The following is a 21196-nucleotide window of genomic DNA, read 5'->3' as shown; positions in this document are numbered from 1 at the left end:
ATTTCCCGGTGTCACACAGCTCTTCCCATGCTTATATCTTATACTGCACCTGGATTATAAACCTTCAACAGGCACAGGAGCCTTGCTTGTCTGTGAATCTGTCTTGGTAATTTCAGCTAACAAGGCACCTAAGCTTCTCATAGCCATGATTGAGTGAGCATTGCATAAGTGCATTTCCTCATCCGTACTCTCAATTGATGAGTGTATGCTTTTTTATCAAAATTAATTGTAAGCATATGAGGGCAGCAAGCAGTTTAGGAAGGAGACAGCATAGTTTCTATATGCACTCTTTGAACATATCTCCTCCAGTAGGACTTTTTCTCTCTAAAATGTAAACTTCCTCTTACACTTGACTTTCTCTTTTTAAGAGAAAGCTTAAATTTGCCAGTTATCTTTATCTTTCCTCCTTTAGTTTCAGTAACTGCATTTTATTTAGCTTTTCTTAATGAACTGTGTGAAGTGCTATGTGCTCAATCAATCATGTGTAGGGAAAAGCAATACATTATAATTAGGATCCATTATCATTTAATTAGGCATTCCATTATTGAATTAGTGCCTCTGGCTTCTCCTCCTCTCAGACTAATACTGAAACAAATTCCTTTTCTGTGGACAAATATAAGCTTGTAATAATTAGAGTATTCATCTAAGCTGAGGCTTTTCCTTAAATCTTTCTGATTAAGGTAGTTCCTCAAGCACAGGCTGATTTAATTTAATATGATTTATTCACTTATGCATCAAAGTGTGGGAGGGGTTATCTTTATATTCACAGGACGCTGGAATATTCAAGGTCTTGTCTTAGCAGTTCTGCAAGTCTAGGTGTAATATCACACTGCTAATTGAGAGTACCGTCATGGCTAGCACAGGCTGCCACTGAGTACAACATGCTGATCCTGTTCGGTAACATGTCGGAGCCTAAAGTCATTACATTCCTATGTTGCTTGGCTCTGAGAGTCAGTTTTCATTCCAGCTAATTGATTCTACATGTTCAATGTGCGTCATTTGCTCTAGCCACCCGTGCCGTGTAGCCGTAGCGACGGACCCTGAATTAAGGTCTGTGTGGTCATGAACATAACCTGGTGGGGTTTGCCTAAGATGCTGCCACCAAGCAGTGCCTTAGCTTTTCCTTTAAAGCTGCTTGACTTAATCACTATTGCTCCCTTCCCCTGCCCATACTTCTGCCTTTCTCTGTCAGTATTGACTGTTAAGTGGATGTGAAATTTAATTTCTGGGAACCTTTGGCTTCTCTCTTCATCACCATCCCCCAGTATTTCCTCCTGCTTTGGTCTGCTCACACCATCTGCTCTTAAGCTTTAATTAAGCCTATTTCTTCTGTCCTCTTGTCCAGTCTTCTTTCTGTTCTTGGTTCTTTTAGTTCAAACTTCTTCCCCTTATATGTAAATGAAAAAGTTTGCATTGCTGCCTGTGTATGAATAGGGAAAAACTGAAGTAAACTAATAATATGAAACCAAACATGTGTCCTGATTTACTTCAAGGCAACAAAAAACATCCAGAAAATGTACCAAGGAAGGCCATTGTAAGCAAACCAGATGGTGAGTCTCAACTGTAAGCTGCAGCTTTAGGAAGCCTCAGGGATAGAGTGAGAGTGTGAGAGGCAGAGGAGAGAACCTTTGTTCATCCCATCAGCAGAGGGAGAGGGGGAACGCAAGGAGAGGGCAAGGAGAGGTGCCCTGGTATCCCTGTACCTTCTGAGGCCCCATCTCCAGCCATACCCCCTGCTTAACAGGTTCTTGGGAACCATAATCTCTCTCCCTCCCTCCCCCTCCTCTCTCTTTCCTTCCCTCCCCCTCCCTTTCTCTCTTTCTTCCTCCCTGTCTGTCTCTCTTATCTCTGTGTCTCTCTGGACTACACAGAGAAAGACAGCATCAGAGGCCAAATTAGACCTGGTGAGGTTTTAGGAGCTGGAAGCTGCCCAGAAGAAAAGAGCCATCTTGGCTAGGTCAGCTGAGAAGGTGGTTGACTGGCCACATTAACTGATGAGAGGAGGGTCTCTAACTCAGGAGAAAGATGAGAGAACCAGAATGTCATGTGTGAGGCAGCAATTGTAGCCCTCAAACGTGTGTGCCCTGGTTAAAATCCTCAGTGAGAATATTTTTCTACCTGGTGGGGGGTCCCATATGTCATATAGATAGAAAGGGGAAAAATAGCACACTAGAGAATGAAAAATGCTGTACGGAAGTTAGTGATTCTATTTAAAGACATTCTTGGGAATTAATTAGGAAACAAATGGTCCTATGATAATATCTGTGTAGAGAGTCTGCTTTCCAGAAAAGTTAATGATTTTTTAAAAATCAGAACTGATGACACAAAGCACAGAGGGTTGTATTCTAGAATTTCAGAGAATAATTCCATCTTTAAAACAGCATTATGTACTTAGCATTGTCAAACACACCATGGTTAGAAAGTCGTCTTCCAGGGACAGGAAAGACAGAGGAACCTATCAAACTTACTTAGCTCTTTAAACTTGCAGACCTTCTGGGCACCTTATGGGCATCTGACACTTACACTTTAGCTCCCATGACTGGCTGTTAACACCACACTTGTGACCTTACTCCTACTATATTATGTGACGTTTTATCACCACAAGTCAGCTGACAGCCCACGAAGAACACCAGCACCTACAGAGCAGTGGCTGCGCAGATAGGGACAGGAAACACATCTGCTCCTGCCTTCACTCTTCTGGCTTGGGGGATTGTTAATCACAGTGTCCAGCTGGAGGTTTTTGTGTCCCTCCCCACTTTAGGCTGTTCGGGAGCACTGCTCTAGGCTGTGTCTCAGGTAGAAATATCCTAGAGAGGCTCAGTTCAGTTCACCCATATCTGCACATTGCAGTGTTGATTCCATAAACGTCTTTACTGAAATCACTGGGAAAATTTCTGTCATCGTCATGCTTACATTTAGCAGAAGAAAAGGGTGCAATAAGTAAGTAAATTCTGTAGTACATCAATGATGATATGTGCCAAGGAATTAGGAAACCTGCCATTTTCAGTAGGGTGGGGCCAGGGCCTCTGATGAAGAAAGAACAGGCAGGATTGTGCCTAGCATACTTACTCCTAGTGTGTGAAACAAAGAACATGGTGCTCATTGTGTCAGAGTAGAGCAAGGTGTTGGCCAGTAGGGAGTGGGAGGAAATAGTAAATGCTCACAGATGGCACAGGGCTTCCAAAGCCTCAGGGGCCGTCTGAATGAGTCAGGTAGTCACTAGATGGAAGAGTCAAGGGAAATGTAAATGTTGTGCTGTGGCTAACATTCAGAAGGGGTTTGCTGTAGCTATTATAAGTGTGCAGGCAGCTAACAAAACTATTTATAAAGGTACTTGTAATAATCCAAATGAGAAAGATAGGAAGACTGGTGAGGTTAAAAAGGGGGGGGGGGGGCGGAAGGCTGGATTTGGTTTTATATTTTGAAGTAGAGCTAATAGGATTTTCAGTTGGGTTTTGGGCATCTGAGAATGACAAGGATGACTGTAAGTTTGCTGACCTGAGTTGGGGGAAAGACAGTTTTTGTCTTAACTGAGACAAAGGCTGAGGAAAGCATAGATTTTAGCCGAAAGACTGGGTTAAAGTTCAGTTTAGGTCACATTGATTTGAGATACTTATTAGACATCAAGATGATGTAAGATTAGTGGTCAAATGTATGAGTCTAAAAATGAAAGACCAGCTGGAGTTATGAATTTGGAGGCAGCAGCATATGTTTAGTATTGAGGTCACCGAGGGATGGAGAAGAGTGGGAGCCAAGCCCAGGCTTATGACACTTAGAAATCATGTAACCCAGCAGTCCACAGAGTAGATACCACACTGGCCTGAAGAGAGCTGTGACCATGCAGAAAAGAACAAAAGGCCAAAGGGGGTCAATGGATGTGGCTCGAAGATGCTCACTGGTGAGCAGAGTCTTACTGGAGTGGTATGTTACTTTCCTGTTGCTATAATAAAATACCATGGCCAAGGCAACTTTGGCTTTCAGTTCTAGATCATCCAAGTCCATCATAGTGGATAAGCATGACAACATGGCAAACATGGCAGCAGGAACAATCACAGTGCTCAGCAGGAAGCTGAGCAATCACATCTTTTACCAGGAGCATGAAACAGAGTGAACCGCATGTGGGGTTCCGGACTATAATCTGTTAAAGCTGTAATCTCTCAAAGCCACACTTCCTAACCCTCCTCAAACAGTGCCACCAGGTTTTCAAATGCCTGAGCCTGTGGGGGCTGTTCTCATTCTTACCACCACACATGGCAAGGCCTCGAACTTAGTCAGCAGTGATTGGCTCACTACAGTGGAGGTCAAAGAGCATTGGCATACAGCTCAAGAAATGTAGCTAGTTTTAGCAGAGGAGGAGTGGGACACAGCAGCTCTTCTGGATGCAGCTGTCTGGAGAGACATAGGCATAAAGAGGGGAGCTGCCTTCACTGTTTACAACCAGTGGATTTTAAAAACTCATTCAACTGATGGGCACCTCTGTAAGCCCACTTTTAGCTACTGCCAATCAAATCCACTGCATAAAATTTGTACAAAAATATCTTCTATGAAAATGATTTGTAATCTGTAGACATTATTTGGGAGATGTCTTGAGATGTAAAATCCCATCCTTTGGGTTGAGGGTTTTTGTTTTTCTGTTTTTTGTTTTTCCTCCAAATAAATCTAGTCTTTAAAGTTAAAAAAAGAAATGTAGCTAGCTGTAGGTGACCAGAAAAATGAGTGTAGCTGGAAGGGACATAAAACTGTATCAAGAAGAGGTGATGAGAGGAGTTACACAAGTTGACAAGCAAGTTACAAGGATCAAAGAGTGGATTTATTATCCGTTGTGTTGCTGTGACAGATAACCTCCCAAAAACCTAAAGAAGGAAGGTAGTCATGGCAACAGAAACTTGAGGCAGTTGGTCACATTGCATCTGCAGTCATGAAACAAGACATAAATGCTGCTGCAGAGCTCACCTCCAGTCTGGGTCCCCAACCCCTGGGGCAGTGCCACCCACACGTAGGGTGGGTTCCGCCCTCAGTTAATTTAATCTAGAAAATCCCTCACAGACATGTCCAATGGCATGTTTCTATGGAGATTCTAAATAAATCCCATCAAATTGCCAGTCAACAACAGGGAACTGTTTGGGGAGGGGCAGTATTATTGAGCTGATAAAAGAGATGAGATAGATTATGGAAGTGGAGGGTTTGTTCCAACTCAGAACTGCTAAATAGCTTAAAAACACATTGTCATTCTGTTTCCTGTTTGATGGGAGTTTTGAATATGGACATGTGTGCTTTGCTTCTTGGCAAACAGTTACTAGTAATCTAGTAACTGAGACCTATCAGCCTCTAAAGCACTTATGTCCAGACCACACTAGCCCTCACTTCTCTCAGTTTTATTCTTGGGATTTTTGTTTGTTTCTGTCACTTCTAATTGGATTATTTGCAATTACTTCAAAATTTTGTTGATTCAATGCCATTCTTTCTAAATACTATCAAGAAAATATGCTTATGACCCTGAAAAAAATTAGTTTTAAACTTGTCAGGTTATATACAGCATAACTAGGGAACTGTGTTCTACACTGGACAGGAGACAAAACTATAAAGCACAGTTGACGGCATGCTGGTGCTCATTTTCATGAGTGAGCAAAGCTGTTTCTAGTGTGATCCTAGCATAGGGAAATCTTTAAACATATACATGGGAATGAATTCTGGGTTTTAGACATAAACTTTGCTTTCTAACGTTTTGATTTGGCAAGGATCTAAGCAACTTTTATAAAGCTCTATTTAGTTTATTGCACATATAACAAATTTATTACATTGCTTAAATGTTTTCAGGGCAAATATTTGAGAAGCTGCACCTCACCCCCACCCTCCAATGTAATGTGCTTGCCTGCACCTGTACCATGGTGCTTCAGTTGACTCTCTTCTGCCACCTTGTGGGGTCTGGGGATGGCACTCAAGTCATCAGGCCTGAGTGGACGTTCCTCTCTACCTGATGAATTACTCAGTGGCCCAAGAAGCTTTAAAACCTAACACTTAGAGTTCGAATTCACTGTCATAAAATGCATTCATTTAAAGTATATAACTGGATCTGATAACCACGTAGCATTGTGTAACTTAACATGTAACCCACGTAGTCAAAATGCAGACTTTTTCGTCACTCCCAGAGTTCTCTTCCAGGCCCCCTTTACAGCTCCACCCCTGGACCCTGGGCATAACTGATGTGTTGTCTATTACTATAACTTTACCTTGTCTAGAGGTTTGTGTAGACAGAATTATATAGTGTGTGGTCTTCTACATCTGGCTTTTAACTTCCATCTATATTCCCAAGTATCTTCTTCCTTTTATTATGGAATGTCATCCCATTGTGTGGAATACATGTAGTTTCTTTGTGGTATGTAATATATGAATATATTGTATATTTACAAAATTGTATGTATATATGTTATATATATTATATATATATTACTAAATATTTCCATACACGCATCCTTGTGAAGTTGAGTTTGGCTTTTTGGTTTATTTGTTTTGTTTGGCATGTGCGTGTGCGTGTGCGTGTGTGTGTGTGTGTGTGTGTTAAAATACCCAAGTATATGACTGCTAGGCCTCTGCCAAGCTGATGTTTTAGAGTGGTTGAGTTCTAGTGCTGCCATCAACACTGTGGAAGAGTTCTAAGTGTTCACTGTGGCTCTTCTGGTTCGTAGGAATGTGGTTTCTATTTGTCTAATAAGCGAAGGTGTTCATTTGAGCATCTAGCCCAGTTCTTCAGTCAGTCCCAATCTTTCATATGCTATGAAAGCAACAGTAAATGAAGAAAAAAAAATAGGTCTGTGATGGAGTAAGCCTTTCTGAAGGTGTAAGAATAAGGTCTCTGAGTCAACAGGTTCTCAGACCCTTTGCAAACGCTCTGGCAGGAACATCCCTTACTGTCTCTAGCTAGTGGTGGCTTCCAGGGTTCTTCAGCTTGTCACAATCTGAAGGACCCTATTTCACATCCTGAAATTTTAAAAGACACATATAAGAAACCTACTACTTGGAACACTGTAATGGACTTGCCTCATTACCATGTTTCCGCTGTTTATTACCAGCAGCTACGTATCCAAATGTTGATTCTCCATGTTTCTAAGAAATGAGACCAAGTTCAGTTAGGATGTCAGTGTGTGTGTGACTTTGCTGTGACTAAATGTTAGCCCTCATCCCTAAATCTCCACTGTGATGTTAAGATGTAGGGCTTTTGGAGCTAATCTTCTGGGAAAGTGAATGAGATTAGTGCCCTTATGGGAGAGGGGAGGATTGTTCTCTGCTTTTTTTTTCACGTTAAGATAAAACAAACAGATGGACATTTGTAAACCAGTTGTTGGGTCGGCAGGCTCCTTGGTATTGGACTTTGCAGTCCCCATACTGTGACATGTGTTAAGTGACATAAGCTATGGTCATTCAGTATTGCAGCCCAAACTGACTGAGATGTGTGATAATTCTAGGAGTTGGCCTATAGGACTAGGCTCTTTCCCTCCTCTTTCCTGTGTCTGGAGGAAGATCTGCAGAGTATGAAACTGCCTTTTCAGCTCAGTTTCCTGGAGCACCACCCAAGCCTGGTTCCACTCCTACTCCGGTCCAGCAGTTATGTCACAATTGGGCACTGTCACTCTGGCTTCAGCTTTCTGATGAAGTCTCAATAGTTTACTAGCAAATAATCCTTTACTCCTCTGATGTCAGCCTCTGCCCCCTCCAAAGTGTCAGTGCCGAGAGGCTGCATGAGCCTTGGTAGGCTTAGGAGACCTTACACTAGGTACTCTGACTCCTGCAGAAAGGCCACTCCACTCACAGACCTGGTTTTTATGGGTTTCCCCCCATTCCTGTAGAAGTCTTTCCTTGTCTAAGGAATAAAAGCAAATACAGAAAGAGCATGGCAATGTGGCATGTTCATTTCCTTGTGTCACTGTTGGTCCTGAGTTTTCTGTCTGGATGAACATAGGGTGAGCTACAGCTACTCAAATCAGAATTTGTAAATCTCCAAATAGACTGCACCTGTGGCATCCTTATCATTTAAAAAAGGCGTAGCATAGCAGCCTTTATAGCTAGTTTTGTGATGTGATGTTAGCATCTACCATTGAAATAAATGAAGGAAAGGAAAAGGAAGAAGAGAAACAGGAAAGTGAAACTGGTTCAAATGTATAAAAATGGTGTATGATGCTGTTAGCGTAATTTCTGCTCTGTTCTTTCAAAATTACCTTTTTAAAATATGTAGAGCCTGTTACTCCATATACTGCATTAAAGAAGAGAGTCAGTTCTTGGAAGAACCAGAGACTTCTGTTTCATAATTGAGCCACATGCTCCCTGATTCTTCAGCCTCTCAGAAGAAGAGTTCGAGAGCAGTGGCAGCTCTTGCGTGTGAGAGCTGGACATGCAGGAGGCCAGAGAGGGCTCTGCTGCGATAGGCTCATTGGTCCTCATCGGGCTGAGGCTCCACATGCCGAATGGGAGTTCTTCTTCTGAGTGACTGAAGACAAAGCAACTCAGTGTCTTGGCATTGTCGAGGTGTCTAGGTCAAGAGATACAGCGTAAGCTAAAGGCAGTTTGGCAGCTGCCTTGAGACCAGGATGGCTTGTAGTGCAGAACCAGAGTTGTAAGAAAGGCAAAACTCACCTGTAGTAGATACGTTCACTCTATTTTCCCTAGGTATCTTTCTTACAGAGACAGTAGTTTGTCCCTCTTTCATTAACAATATCCTGTCCCCAGCAAAACTTACTTTTTCTTTCAAAGGAGAAGAGAATGAATAAGAGAATGTGAAAATTCACATACACCATAAGGATGCCAGAGGGTAACATTAGATAAAAGGGTAGTAAGAGTAATATTAGACTTTGCTTTGGAACTTCTTTTTGTATTGAAATCATCTTATTGCTAACTTTTCCCCCCCTTGTAGTTTAGACTTCCTGCTTTAGTCTAGATGACTACTACAAAGTAGAAGAGAGGGCCTGCCTTCTGGGTCAGTAGACTGATGGCTTGGGCACTAATGAGAAATGTTCATTTGTGTACTGGTTTGATACCTCCTCTACAATGTAACACAACTCTGATAGAGCATGTGTATAGTATGCTTGAAAGATGGTGGTAATGCACATGCTGGCGAGGATGTGGGGAGAGAGGAACACTCCTTCATTGCTGGTGGGAATGCAAACTAGTACAGCCACTTTGGAAATCTATCTGGTGCTATCTCAGAAAAATGGGAATAGGGCTTCCTCAAGACCCAGATATTCCACTCCTTGGAATATACCCAGAAGATGCTCCAGCACACAACAAGAAAATTTGCTCAACCATGTTCATAGCAGCCTTATTCATAATAGCCAGAACATGGAAACAGCCTAAGTGTCCCTCAGTAGAAGAATGGATAAAGAAACTGCCTGTCTCTTCCTATCTAAGAGCTTTATGCTGTTTTGTTTACTGCTGCCCATTTTTGTTTTATTAAATGTATGTGAAAATCTCAGGAGTCCAGGCATTGCGCATGAGTGTAGCTTCTAGATCGCCACATGGTTAGCATCTCTGCCATATGCTTGCATTTCTACTAAAAATAGGCTAATTTAATGACACAATATGGCTTCTTAATTGAACACAAATATCCATCAACCAGATTTCTAGTGTCACATGCAGTATATGTGCACATCATAATCTCCTGTGCAGTGTGTGTGTGGTCATGCCAACCTTCTGGGCAGTTCTAACACGTGGGTAGGTTTGGGTTCTCATGCTCCTTCCACTCTGCGCATGCTTGGCTTCCTTCACTGCCTTCATGTAACGTAGGTGGTTCTTCACCAGTCAGACTCCTGGGATGTATTTTATTCACCTTGTCATGTAACAGGCTTTCACATTTATTTATCCTTGTTATTTTTACCTTTGCTAAATACTGCTCTTTACTTTGAATAATGTTCTTTGCCTGTTTCCTTTTGTATTTTTCCTTCATGTTTCCAACATGAGTAATTACCCTTTTTCATGTTTCAGATTCAGTCTGTAAAGTCATGAAGTTTTTGTTTGATTACAGTATCTCTTAGATTTACTTTCTCATTCATTTTTTGGTTGATAATTTTCCTTTCAATTTCTTCCTTTACCTAAAGATTATCAAAAGGATTTCTAAAGGGGAATATGTTGTTATAATTGTTACTATTATGGAATTTTGATGAGAGTATATGGATTATAAAGTCTCAAACATATTTAAAGCTTCTTTCTACAATGTAATTTTATATAAGCATTCACATAAAACCACCTTGATGTATGAATCCACATAAGTATATTAACTCAAATTTGTCAGTACTAAGTTCCTTCATTTAATTTCTATCTAGTGGAGGTCACTTTTATGGAAGGCATTCTGAAGCCTACAACTTAATTTTGGCTTTCAAGTTCTCTTTGCCTTCCCATTCTTTAAATATTTGACTTACTAAGACTTGATTTGAGTCTGTAGATATTTGGCTAGTAACATTCTTGCAGGGGGATGGGCAGACTTTTTGGCCCTATCATGCATAAAGTCTGAAAAGATCGTTGGTTGATCTTTTGTGTTGGGCGGCACCATGGGAAAGATGGCTCAGTGATTTAAAGCAAACACTGCTCTTGCAGAGGACCTGAGTTCAGTTCCCTTTGCCTACATCAGACCTATAGCTCCAGGGGATCAAATACCCTCTTCTGAAAAGTTAAGACATCTATAATAAAACCAAGGAAAAATAAAAATTGAAATTGACTACTTAAATACAATCATATTTGACCAGAGCGCTGTAGTAAGAGGTTGAAGTAAATATTTAATACACTGAGGGACTAAAACCCACATTTTAGTTAAACTCAGTACTATCCTTTTATTATAAGTAAATGTTAATAATGAAAACAATAAAAGAAAATCTACTGTAAGGCCTTGCTTGAAAACTAAACATAAAACAAGAAAGACAATATAAAATGGCAGTTATTCCAAAATTATAAAGCACATACAATATAAATAGAGTCTTCAGCTAGGTTTTTTTCTTTTGTTTTTGGAGATGTGGCTTAGTTTTCTATTTCTATGATGAGACACCATGACCAAGGCAACTTATAGAAGAAGGAGTTTAATGAGGACTTGCTTACTGTTTCAAAGAGTGAGTCCATGACCATCATGACAGGGAGCCTGGCAGGATTGCTACTTTCATTCAAACCACCATAAGGTGGTGTAGTGTTGGTCTTAGAATTGGATTAAATGCTCCTAGAGAGTTTGCATAACAAGATAGTTGCCCAGGTCAAGTCAGTTATAGAGAACACAAAAGCAGGCCTGCTTTACCAGCTGTCGAGTCAGTAGAAAAAACAAAACAAAACAAAAAACAGTATGATCTTGGAGCAGGAATGAACGTGGGGCTTATGGAGCAATAGAGAAAAAAGAGAGACTAGAGATGCTAGAGCCATGACCAGGTTAATGTGGCAATATAATAGAGGGGGGAAGCTGTTTTTTGTTTTGGTTTATTTGTTTGCTGGTTTGTTTTATCTTCAAAGAAATGTAAAGTTCCATACATGTGGGTACAAAAGAGACAGGAGTAAGCATTGAAAACCTCTAACAAAATGCAAATCAAAACTCTGAGATTCCATCTTACACCCATCAGAATGGCTAAAATCAAAAATTCCAGTGACACCATATGCTGTCAAGGATGTTGAGAAAGGAACACTCCTTCATTGCTGGTGGGAATGCAAACTGGTACAACCACTTTGGATATCTGGCGATTTCTCAGAAAAATGGGAATAGGGCTTCCTCAAGACCCAGATATTCCACTCCTTGGAATATACCCAGAAAATGCTCCACCACACAACAGGAACATATGCTCAACTATGTTCATAGCGGCCTTATTCATAATAGCCAGAATATGGAAACAGCCTAAGTGTCCCTCAATAGAAGAATGGATAAAGAAACTGTGGTACATTTACACTATGGAATACTACTCAGCTATTAAAAACAGAAATTCCCAAAATTTGTGGACAAATGGATTGAACTAGAAATGACCATGAGTGAGTTCACCCTGAAGCAGAAAGAGTCAAATGGTATATACTCACTTATATTTGGACACTAGCCCAAGGGGCATGTCCCATGAAAATCTTCACTTACCAAGAAAGTGGGACAGAGGGGAAGACATCCTATTGGGACTCTAGGTGAGAGAAGCATGGGAGAATGGGGACATAGAAGGATCCAGAGGGCCCTAGAAACATACAAAAAGAACATTATGATGGGCGGATCTGGGCCCAGGGGTCCTGCTCAAACTATGGCACCAGCCAAGGACAATATGTGCAGTAAACTTCGAACTCCTACCCAGATCTAGCCAATGGACAGGACATTCTCCACAGTTGAGTGAAGAGTGGGGACTGACTTTCACATGAATTCTGGCGCCCCATATTTGACCACGTCCCCTAGATAGGGAGGCCTGGTGGCACTCAGAGGAAGGATAACAGGCTACCAAGAAGAGGCTTGATACCCTATGAGCATATAAAAGGGGAGGAGGTCCCCCTCAGTCACAGTCATAGGGGAGGGGAATAGGGGGAAAGCGGGAGGGAGGGAGGAATGGGAGGATACAAGGGATGGGATAACAGTTGAGATGTAATATGAATAAATTAATAAAATATTAAAAAAAGAAAACCTCTAACATGAAAAAATTTATTGATAAATATATAGTTGTATTGGAAAAGACGCTGTCAATAAAGATAATACATCGTATTTGTAAAAATATTTGTAACACGGTGTTCAGAGAATTAATAGTCTGTGATAAGAAAGGAACTTGGCAAATGGACTAGAAAGGAATAAAGGGCCTCTGGGAAGTAACCTTGGAAGTGAAGCTGCACTCACAGAGGAATGAGCCCCACAGCTTCTCCTTTAAATGACACCACAGGTTAAATTGGCAGTCACAAAACAAGCCACAAGTTTCCTGCAAATGTTTGTCTGTAACCCCAGCCCTGAGTTTGATTATTTCTAGCTTTCTACTCCTCTTGAGTGTTTCCGCTTTTTTTAAAAAAAGAGCTTCTAGATGTGTTGTTAAGTTGCTAGTATAAGATGTTTCCAGACTCTTTTTGAAGGCACTTAATGCTACGAACTTTCCTCGTAGCACTGCTTTCAATGTGTCCCATTTTCATTAAATTTTAGGAAGTTCCTAATTTCTTTCTTATTTCTTACCTGACCTAGTTGTCATTAAGTAGACATTTGTTCAGTTTCTCTCTCTCTCTCTCTCTGTGTGTGTGTGTGTGTGTGTGTGTATGCTTTTTGTTATTTCTGTTGTTGTTGTTGTTGAGGTCCAGCTTTAGTCCATGGTAGTCTGATAGGATATATGGTATTATTACAATCATCTTGTATCTGTTGAGGCTTGCTTTATGGCTTAGTATATGGTCAATTTTGGAGACGGTACCATGAGGTGCTGAGAAGAAGGTCTAATCTTTTGTGTTTGGGTGAAAAGTTCTGTAGATATCTGTTAGGTCCATTTGATTCATGACATCGGTTAGTAACATTATTTCTTGGTTTAGCATCTGTTTTGTTGGCCTATCTTTTGATGAAAGGGGTGTGTTGAAGTCTCCCACTATTAATGTGTGGGGATTGATGTGTGGTTTAAGCTTTGTTAATGTTTCTTTTACAAATGTGGGTGCACTTGTTTTTGGGGCATAGATGTTCAGAATTGTGATGTCATCTTGGTTGAGATTTTCTTTGAGTATGAAGTGTCACTCTTCATCTCTTTTGGTTAATTTTAGTTGAAAATCTATTTTATTAGATATTAGAATGGCTATTCCAGTTTGCTTCTTGTGTCTGTTTGCCTGGAAGACCCTTTTCAGCCCTTTAACCCCGTGGTAAAATCTATCTTTGTGGCTGAGATGTGTTTCTTGAATGCAGCAGAATGTTGGATCTTGTTTATACATCTATTCTCTTAGTCTGTATCTTCTTATTGGAGAGTTGATGGTGAGATTAATGACCAGTGACTGTTATAGGTCCTTTTATTTTGATGTTGGTTACAGTAGTGTGTTTGTCTGGATTTTGTTTTGCTAAAGTGAAGTTACCTATTTCCTTTGTTTTCCTGGGTGTAGTTAGCCTCTTTGGGTTGGAGTTTTCCTTCTAGTATCTTCTGTAGGGCTGGATTTGTGGGTAGGTAATGTTTAAATTTGTTTTTGTCATGGAATGTCTTGTTTTCTCCAACTATGGTTATTGAAAGTTTTGCTGGGTATAGTAGTCTGGATTGGCATCTGTGGTCTCTTAGGGTTTGCAAAACATATGCCCAGGTCCTTCTGGCTTATATGGTCTCTGCTGAAAAGTCAGGTGTGATTCTGATAGGTTTGCCATTGTACATTATTTGGCCTTTTCCCCTTACCAATTTTTAATATTTTTTCTTTGTTCTGTACATTTAGTGTTTTAATTCTTATGTGGCAGGAAGATTTTCTTTCCTTGTTTACTCTATTTGGTGTTCTGTAGGCCTCTTGTATGTTTATAGGCATCTCTTTAAATTGGAGAAATTTTTTCTATGATTTTGTTGAAAATATTTTCTGGGCCTTAAAGCCAGGCATCTTCTCTTTCCTCAATTCCTATTATTCTTAGATTTCATCTTTTTATAGTGTCCTTGATTCCTTGGATGTTTTGTATCAGAAATTTTTAGATTTAATATTTTATTTCATTGTTTCATCAAATTCTTCTGTTATGTCTTCTTCACCTGAGATTCTTTTCTTTATCTCTTGTATTCTGTTGATGATGCTTACCTCTGCAGTTTCTTTTAGTTCTCTCTGGCCTCTCCTCAGTTTGTGCTTTTATTATTGTTTTCATTTTTATCTTTAGCTCTTGAACCATTTTATTGATTTCCTTCACCTGATTGTATTTTCCTGAATTTCTTCCAGTGATTTATTCATTTACTCTCTATAAGCCACTATCATGGCCTCTCTAAGATCCTCAATATTTTTGGCTGTATCTTTCTGTATTTTTTTATGGATTTTATGTCTTTTCTCTATTATCATCTTAATTATGAAGGATTTGAGGCCACTTTCTTGTGTTAAAAGTTTCCAGGGCTGATTGCTTTGGGATAACTGGGTTCTGGAGATGCCATATTATTTTGGCTTTTGTTGTTTGTGTTCTTACACTGGCCACCAGTGTTAGGTGGTACTTTCTGGTGTCCTAAACTGGCCATTGAGAAGAGCTCATAGGTGAGAGGCTATAGGTTAAAATCTCGCACCTGTGGAGATCAGGGAACCCTTCCATGGATCAGGCAGGTGACCTGAGTTCAGATCCGGGAACTCTTAAGTGATTGATGGGGTGACCTGAAGTCAGATCCACCCCTGTTCCACACTGTGGGGTTTCCTCTGGGTTGAAGACCCAGACACTAGTGCCTTGCGCCCACTGTTTGGTCAGAGACAGAGAGCAAGGGTTCTGCACACTTGTAGGCATACTGCTAAGGTTTGGAGACTGCACCTGCACCTGTGCCTGTGCCCATGCCTGCTTGGGTCCAGGAACTCTCCGAGGATTGGCCTGATAACCTGAGGTCAGATCCAGTCGTGCTCCATACCCTGAGGTCTCCCCTGTGCTAGGAGACCCAGATGCTGGTGCTCCATACCCTGAGGTCTCCCCTGTGCTAGGAGACCCAGATGCTGGTGCCCTGCTGCCCACAGCTCAGTCCAAAACAGAGTGGAGGTGCAGCTTGCTTGCTGGCATGTAGCTGGCTTTGCAGACCTTGCCCACCTGGGCCAGAAAGCCTTCTGTGGATTGGCTGGGTGATCTGAGGCACCCTGGGGTCTCTCCTGACCTAGAAGACCCAGACACTTGTGCCATGCAGCCCACAGTTCAGTCTGAGACACAGAGTTCAAGATGTAGATCTCAGATGCAGCTAGCAGGCAGGCTTCCAGACTGTGGGGTTTGGGCACACACGTTCAGGGATCCAAGGACTCCTCCATGGACCAGCTGGATGGCCTGAGGCCAGACCCACCCGTGTTCCACACAGTGTGGACCCCTCTCACCCAGGGTATTGCAGATCTGGTACTCTATAGCTCCCAACCTGGTCCCTTAGCTCAGTCCCACTGACCAGACACAGTAAGTGATTAGTACAGCCATGTTGGATCCATCCAGCACAAATCTCTTAATGCATTCATTCACATTCTTTGAGCAAGCTGCTCAACATAATCTAGAAAATTATGATTGATTACAGAAATACCCACTTAATGCCATTTAAATGGAAATAATGTAAATATCCCAAAACAAGGGACTTCTGCTCTCTCAAATGTTCATCTATTTTAAGTGATGTGGATAGAAAGTATAAAACAATGTTTCATATGGGTTGGTTGTATGTCTCCATCTTTTGTCCCATAAATTTGCAACTTGGGCTAAACAAAACAAACAAACACAAGAGAATAATGTTCCAAGTAGGAAATTATAGAATTTATCTAGTATGAACATGGTACTGTTTTGTGCCAGTGGCTCGTGCATACTTATTTTGAAGCTAAAAGGTGTCTTATTTTTTGCTGTTTTCAGTCTGTGTACTGTGACTCAGTCCATTCAAGACGTTCTTCAGTGTGTCATGGCTTGTTATCAGGACAGTCTTGTGTCAGCGCTAGTGCAAGGAAACAGTCACTTAGTTATGAAACCCAACTTCTGGCTGGGATGGGGTGAGGGGGTGGTGATTTTTTTTCTGTTTCTTTTTTTTATATGAAAAAAATCAGTGGCCTTCAGGTTTTTATTTTATCATAAAGTATATTTATAGGCGATAAAGAAACAATTGCCATTATTTGTGGTTAAATTTAAGGATTCAGATCCAGCTAGAACTTTGTATTTAATCAAGGAATCACAATGAAATGTTAGGTTATACTCTGTATATTTTATACAGACGTGGTTATGAACTAGGGAAAGAAAAGGAAATAGACAGCCTGCTCACTGTGTTTAAGATTACTGTTGGGGGTTTGCACTGTTCTATAATCAAGCTTAGCAGGTGTGGACGCAGCAGCATATGTTCGCTCTGATAGTTTTTAGAACCCATGAAAGCATCTTTCTTCCAGTTTTTCCTGTTAAGCATACAAATGTATAAGGATTTGGCCAGTTCCTGTTCCCAGTGAGCATTGGACACTAGATAGAATTCTTAGTGACCATGACCTCATCTTGACATGATCAGAGACATCCCTTACGGATATTGCATTTGGAAAAAAAAAAAATCACTCTTAGTTTTCAACTGCTGTTGGTTGTTTAGTATTCAGAATCCCTAGTGTTTGTCAAAGCAAAAAAAAAAAAAAAAAAAAAAAAAAAAAAAAAAAAATATATATATATATATATATATATATATATATATATATATACACACACACACAGACACACACATAATTTATTCATATTAAATCTCAATTGTTATCCCATCCCTTATATCCTCCCATTCCTCCCTCCCTCCTGCTCTCCCCTTACTCCCCCCTCCCCTATGACTGTGCTCATAGGGTATCAAGTCTCTTCTTGGTAGCCTGCTATCCTTCCTCTGAATGCTACCAGGCCTCCCCATCCAGGGGACATGGTCAAATACAGGGCACCAGAGTTCATTTGAAAGTCAGATCCCACTCTCCATTCAACTGTGGAGAATGTCCTGTCCATTGGCTAGATCTGGGTAGGGGTTCAAAGTTTACTGCACATATTGTCCTTGGCTGGTGCCATAGTTTGAGCAGGATCCCTGGGCCCAGATCCGCCCATCATAATGATCTTCTTGTCGGTTTCTAGGACCCTCTGGATCCTTCTATGTCTCCATTCTCCCATGCTTCTCTCACCTAGAGTCCCAACAGGATGTCTTCCCTTCTGTTCCACTTTCCTGGAAGTCAAGACTTTCATGGGACATGCCCCTTGGGCTAGTATGCAGATATAAGTGAATATATACCATTTGACTCTTTCTGCTTCAGGGTGAACTCACTCATGATCATTTCTAGTTCAATCCATTTGTCTACAAATTTCAGGAATTTGTTGTTTTAATAGCTGAGTAGTATTCCATAGTGTAAATGTACCACAGTTTCTTTATCCATTCTTCTACTGAGGGACACTTAGGCTGTTTCCAGGTTCTGGCTATTATGATTAACGCTGATTTGAACATGGTTGAGCATATGTCCTTGTGTGCTGGAGCATCTTTTGAGTATATTCCAAGGAGTGGAAGTTCGTCAAAGTCTTGAAAGTAAGATTTGAAGAGTGAGCAGGTGCTTTGTTCCCCCAACTAAGAGAAACAGTTGAAGTCCTAATGAGCATGGCTGTTCTAACAGAGGGCTAGCTTTATGAAATAATTCCATTATGTACAGTATCTGAAACAGAACAAATCCACATTCTGACCCAGTGCAGGCAGACGGCACTTAGGAATAGCAGGGGTATTTTTCTCATTACTTTAATGGGCTAAGTGAAGACACATCTCACCCGTTAGTGTTCCCTTTCACTGTTGTCTCGTATGTGTGAGCCTAACTCCTGCAGCCATGCTGCCCTTCCTCTGGTTCTTTAACTGGTGGTACTGGCTTCCTTGTGCTCAAGGGCATAGACTGTGGGGTCTGGATGAGATATGACATTATCTGCCTGAATACAAGTGGGCTCTCCCACCCAGCAAAACAGTGTCTTCTGGCTTTTGGTGTTGTCTAGAGACCTTTGCCTAATATAAAGGTTAAAACTTGTCAGGACTGTTGACTGTCTACCTGTAAGCAAAACCTTTCTCCTTGCCCCCTCTCACTGTTGTGTTTACCCATGACCAAGTCTCTGGGCTTGAGGAAGCCTTTAAGCTATCTGTAAATATTGGGATGTGAATGCCAAGGAAGAAGTGTCTTTTTGCTAGCTCCCCTCCCCTCCCCTTTATCTCATTTTAGAATAAAGAAAGAACACTTATACAGGACACTATAATGTTGTTCTATACTTGCTTGTCATATAAGTAGGTAGTATTTTAATAATGCTGAATTACAATAAAGTAGCCTTCCAAAATTCTAAAACTCAAGCAAAAGACTATTGCTTTTTCAGGACCAACAGTTGATGGAACCCAAGACAGATCTTACAGTGCACTGACTCTCTAACCTCAAAGGCCCTACCATAAGATCAGTGTCAAAATAACCTAAGTCTGACTCCCGCCTCGGCATTCCTCCTTCTCCTGTTGACTGCCACACCACATCAGTTCTTGTGAGCTTTTTATACAGGTCTACTCCTTTGCTCGTTTTTCCTGGCCTGGTGTAACAGCCACATTCTTTTGCCTTTGGTCCCCACACTGCTGTTGGCCTACTGCCCCCAGGATAATCCTTGTTTATCTGTGTAAAACCTGTGGCTACCATCCAACATGCTTTTCTTGCACATGCAGTGTACTCCAGGAGGGACTACGCCATGTGTCCCAGCCTGTTCTTAATGCCGTTCCCATGGTGTTCACTGCACTCATTTACAGAATCTGCTTCCCTCCCTCATCTTCCGTGTCCCCATGGGACTGTGTGGGACCTTGTGCATACTTGTTTCCCTGATTATGTTGGAAGCATTTTGAAGGACACTAGGCATGTGACTTCAGAAACAACCCCCACTTAAATACCTATGCAGAATGGTGTTTCAGTATCAAAGTTGTTAATGCTTATTTTAAAAATTGTATAGAAAAAAATCGTTTCTGATGATTCCTTCAAGTTTGCTCCTGAGGTTCCTTTGTAGCAATTATGGTCATTTTAAAGCAAAGGCAAGCACATTTCCATGGCCTTTGAAGAGATGAGTATGTTAACAGACAGTGTCTGTGTAACGCATCTTGTGGCTGAAGGGCTAGTCTATACGCTTTAATTCCTACCTCAGATCCAGCTCACTCTGTGTCTCCCTGTAGTTCTAGAATGCAGATTACCATTTCTGGGAATGAAGATAATTTCTTTCTAAAGGTCTTTGTGGTAATTAGCAAACAGGAAAAAAAAAGCTAAAAATGGCTGGTAAATATTGACCTAAGTACCCAGAAACACTGATATTTTTAGCCCTTGTTTGTTCATGGTGGTTCACTCTGTCCTGATTTTTTGTGCTCGTGGCTCTGCCTTGCAGAATGAATCAGCATTACCAACACATTGACTGTTGCTAAAGCAAAGCTATTTTCATGTTTCCAAAACCTAGGTAAGAACCTCGATGCAATCCATGACATCACCGTGGCATACCCTTACAGCATCACTCAAACTGAGAAAGACTTCTTACTCGGACACTTCCCCAAAGAGATCCACTTCCATGTGCGTAGGTACCCAGTCGACACACTTCCCACAGCCAAGGAGGACCTTCAGCTCTGGTGCCACAAGCGCTGGGAAGAAAAGGAAGAGATGCTGCGGTCCTTCTACCAAGGAGAAAAAAACTTCCGCTTTACTGGACAGAGCACAGCTCCACCCTGCAAGTCTGAGCTCAGAGTCTCTGTGGTCAAGCTGCTGTCCATACTGTACTGGACCGTGTTCCTCTTCGCAGTGTGCCTGCTCATATGTTTGTACAGCCCTGTTTGGTGGTATTTTATTGTCAGCAATGTGTTCTTCGTGCTGCAGGGGAAAATATTTGGTGGACTGGAAATCATTGAACTCAGATGTCACCGTTTTTTACACAAGTACCCACATTTAAATTCAAGGAAAAATGAGTAAGATGGTGGTCCTCACTCACCATGTGAAAACCTAGGCGTGTTTCGGAAGTGTCACAGTCTTTGTAAACTGCTGAGTTTTGCATGACTATGTCAAATGTTTCTTACTATCATCATTCTTTGTTAAAGATATTTTGCACTTAATTTTGTGAGGGAAATATTGCTATGGTTTCTTTAAAAATCTCTGAATGTAATTCCAGTGCTGCGTATGTAGCAGGGTCACTTGCTGTGAATAACTAGGGCCAGGCACAATCAGCACGCTGTTGAGACAAGAGACAAGCTTTTCTGAAAGGGCCAACCCGTTTCTGACAGGCTTCCAGCTCAGAGGCAGGCCTGGCACCATGCACATCAGCCCCAGAACATGTAGGCAGGAAGTAGCCTGCCTTCCCCATGGGGCACAGCTCGCGCTTTTCTCCTCTTACACCAGTCAAGCCCACAGCCAGAACTGTCTTGTCCTAAACTGATGACCACTTGATAGGGAGCCCCCTGTTGCTCGTAGTCTCTCAGAAACGAGATGGCAGAGGACGGACCCTTCCTCAACTGGAAGTCACACCTGCACTCGGCTCAGGGAGCGCCTTCCCGCTTTCCACATGGCTTTTAAAAGACAGGAGCTGGCGCTGCCTGCTCTTTACGTGCACCCAGTCCTACTCTCCTTCTGCTTCGCC

The 21196-nt window shown here is 41.4% G+C and overlaps 1 protein-coding gene across 3 annotated transcripts in view; it reads left to right on the top strand.

Annotated features, from left to right (window-relative positions):
• Window positions 1-20541, top strand: part of Lclat1 (lysocardiolipin acyltransferase 1) — a 138645-nt gene extending 118104 nt beyond the window's left edge. For all 3 annotated transcript variants that reach the window (XM_051169385.1, XM_051169302.1, XM_051169349.1), the window contains exon 6: window positions 20033-20541. In XM_051169385.1, the coding sequence (XP_051025342.1) occupies window positions 20033-20535 (503 nt within the window). In that variant the 3' untranslated portion in view covers window positions 20536-20541. The remainder of the gene's footprint in view (window positions 1-20032) is intronic.
• The last annotated feature ends 655 nt before the right edge of the window (window positions 20542-21196 follow it).

This window comes from Acomys russatus, chromosome 1, assembly GCF_903995435.1.
Source record: "Acomys russatus chromosome 1, mAcoRus1.1, whole genome shotgun sequence".
Taxonomy (NCBI): Eukaryota; Metazoa; Chordata; class Mammalia; order Rodentia; family Muridae; genus Acomys; species Acomys russatus.
The sequence above is the reverse complement of the archived record's forward strand: the minus strand, read 5'-3'. Positions and strand labels throughout refer to the sequence as shown.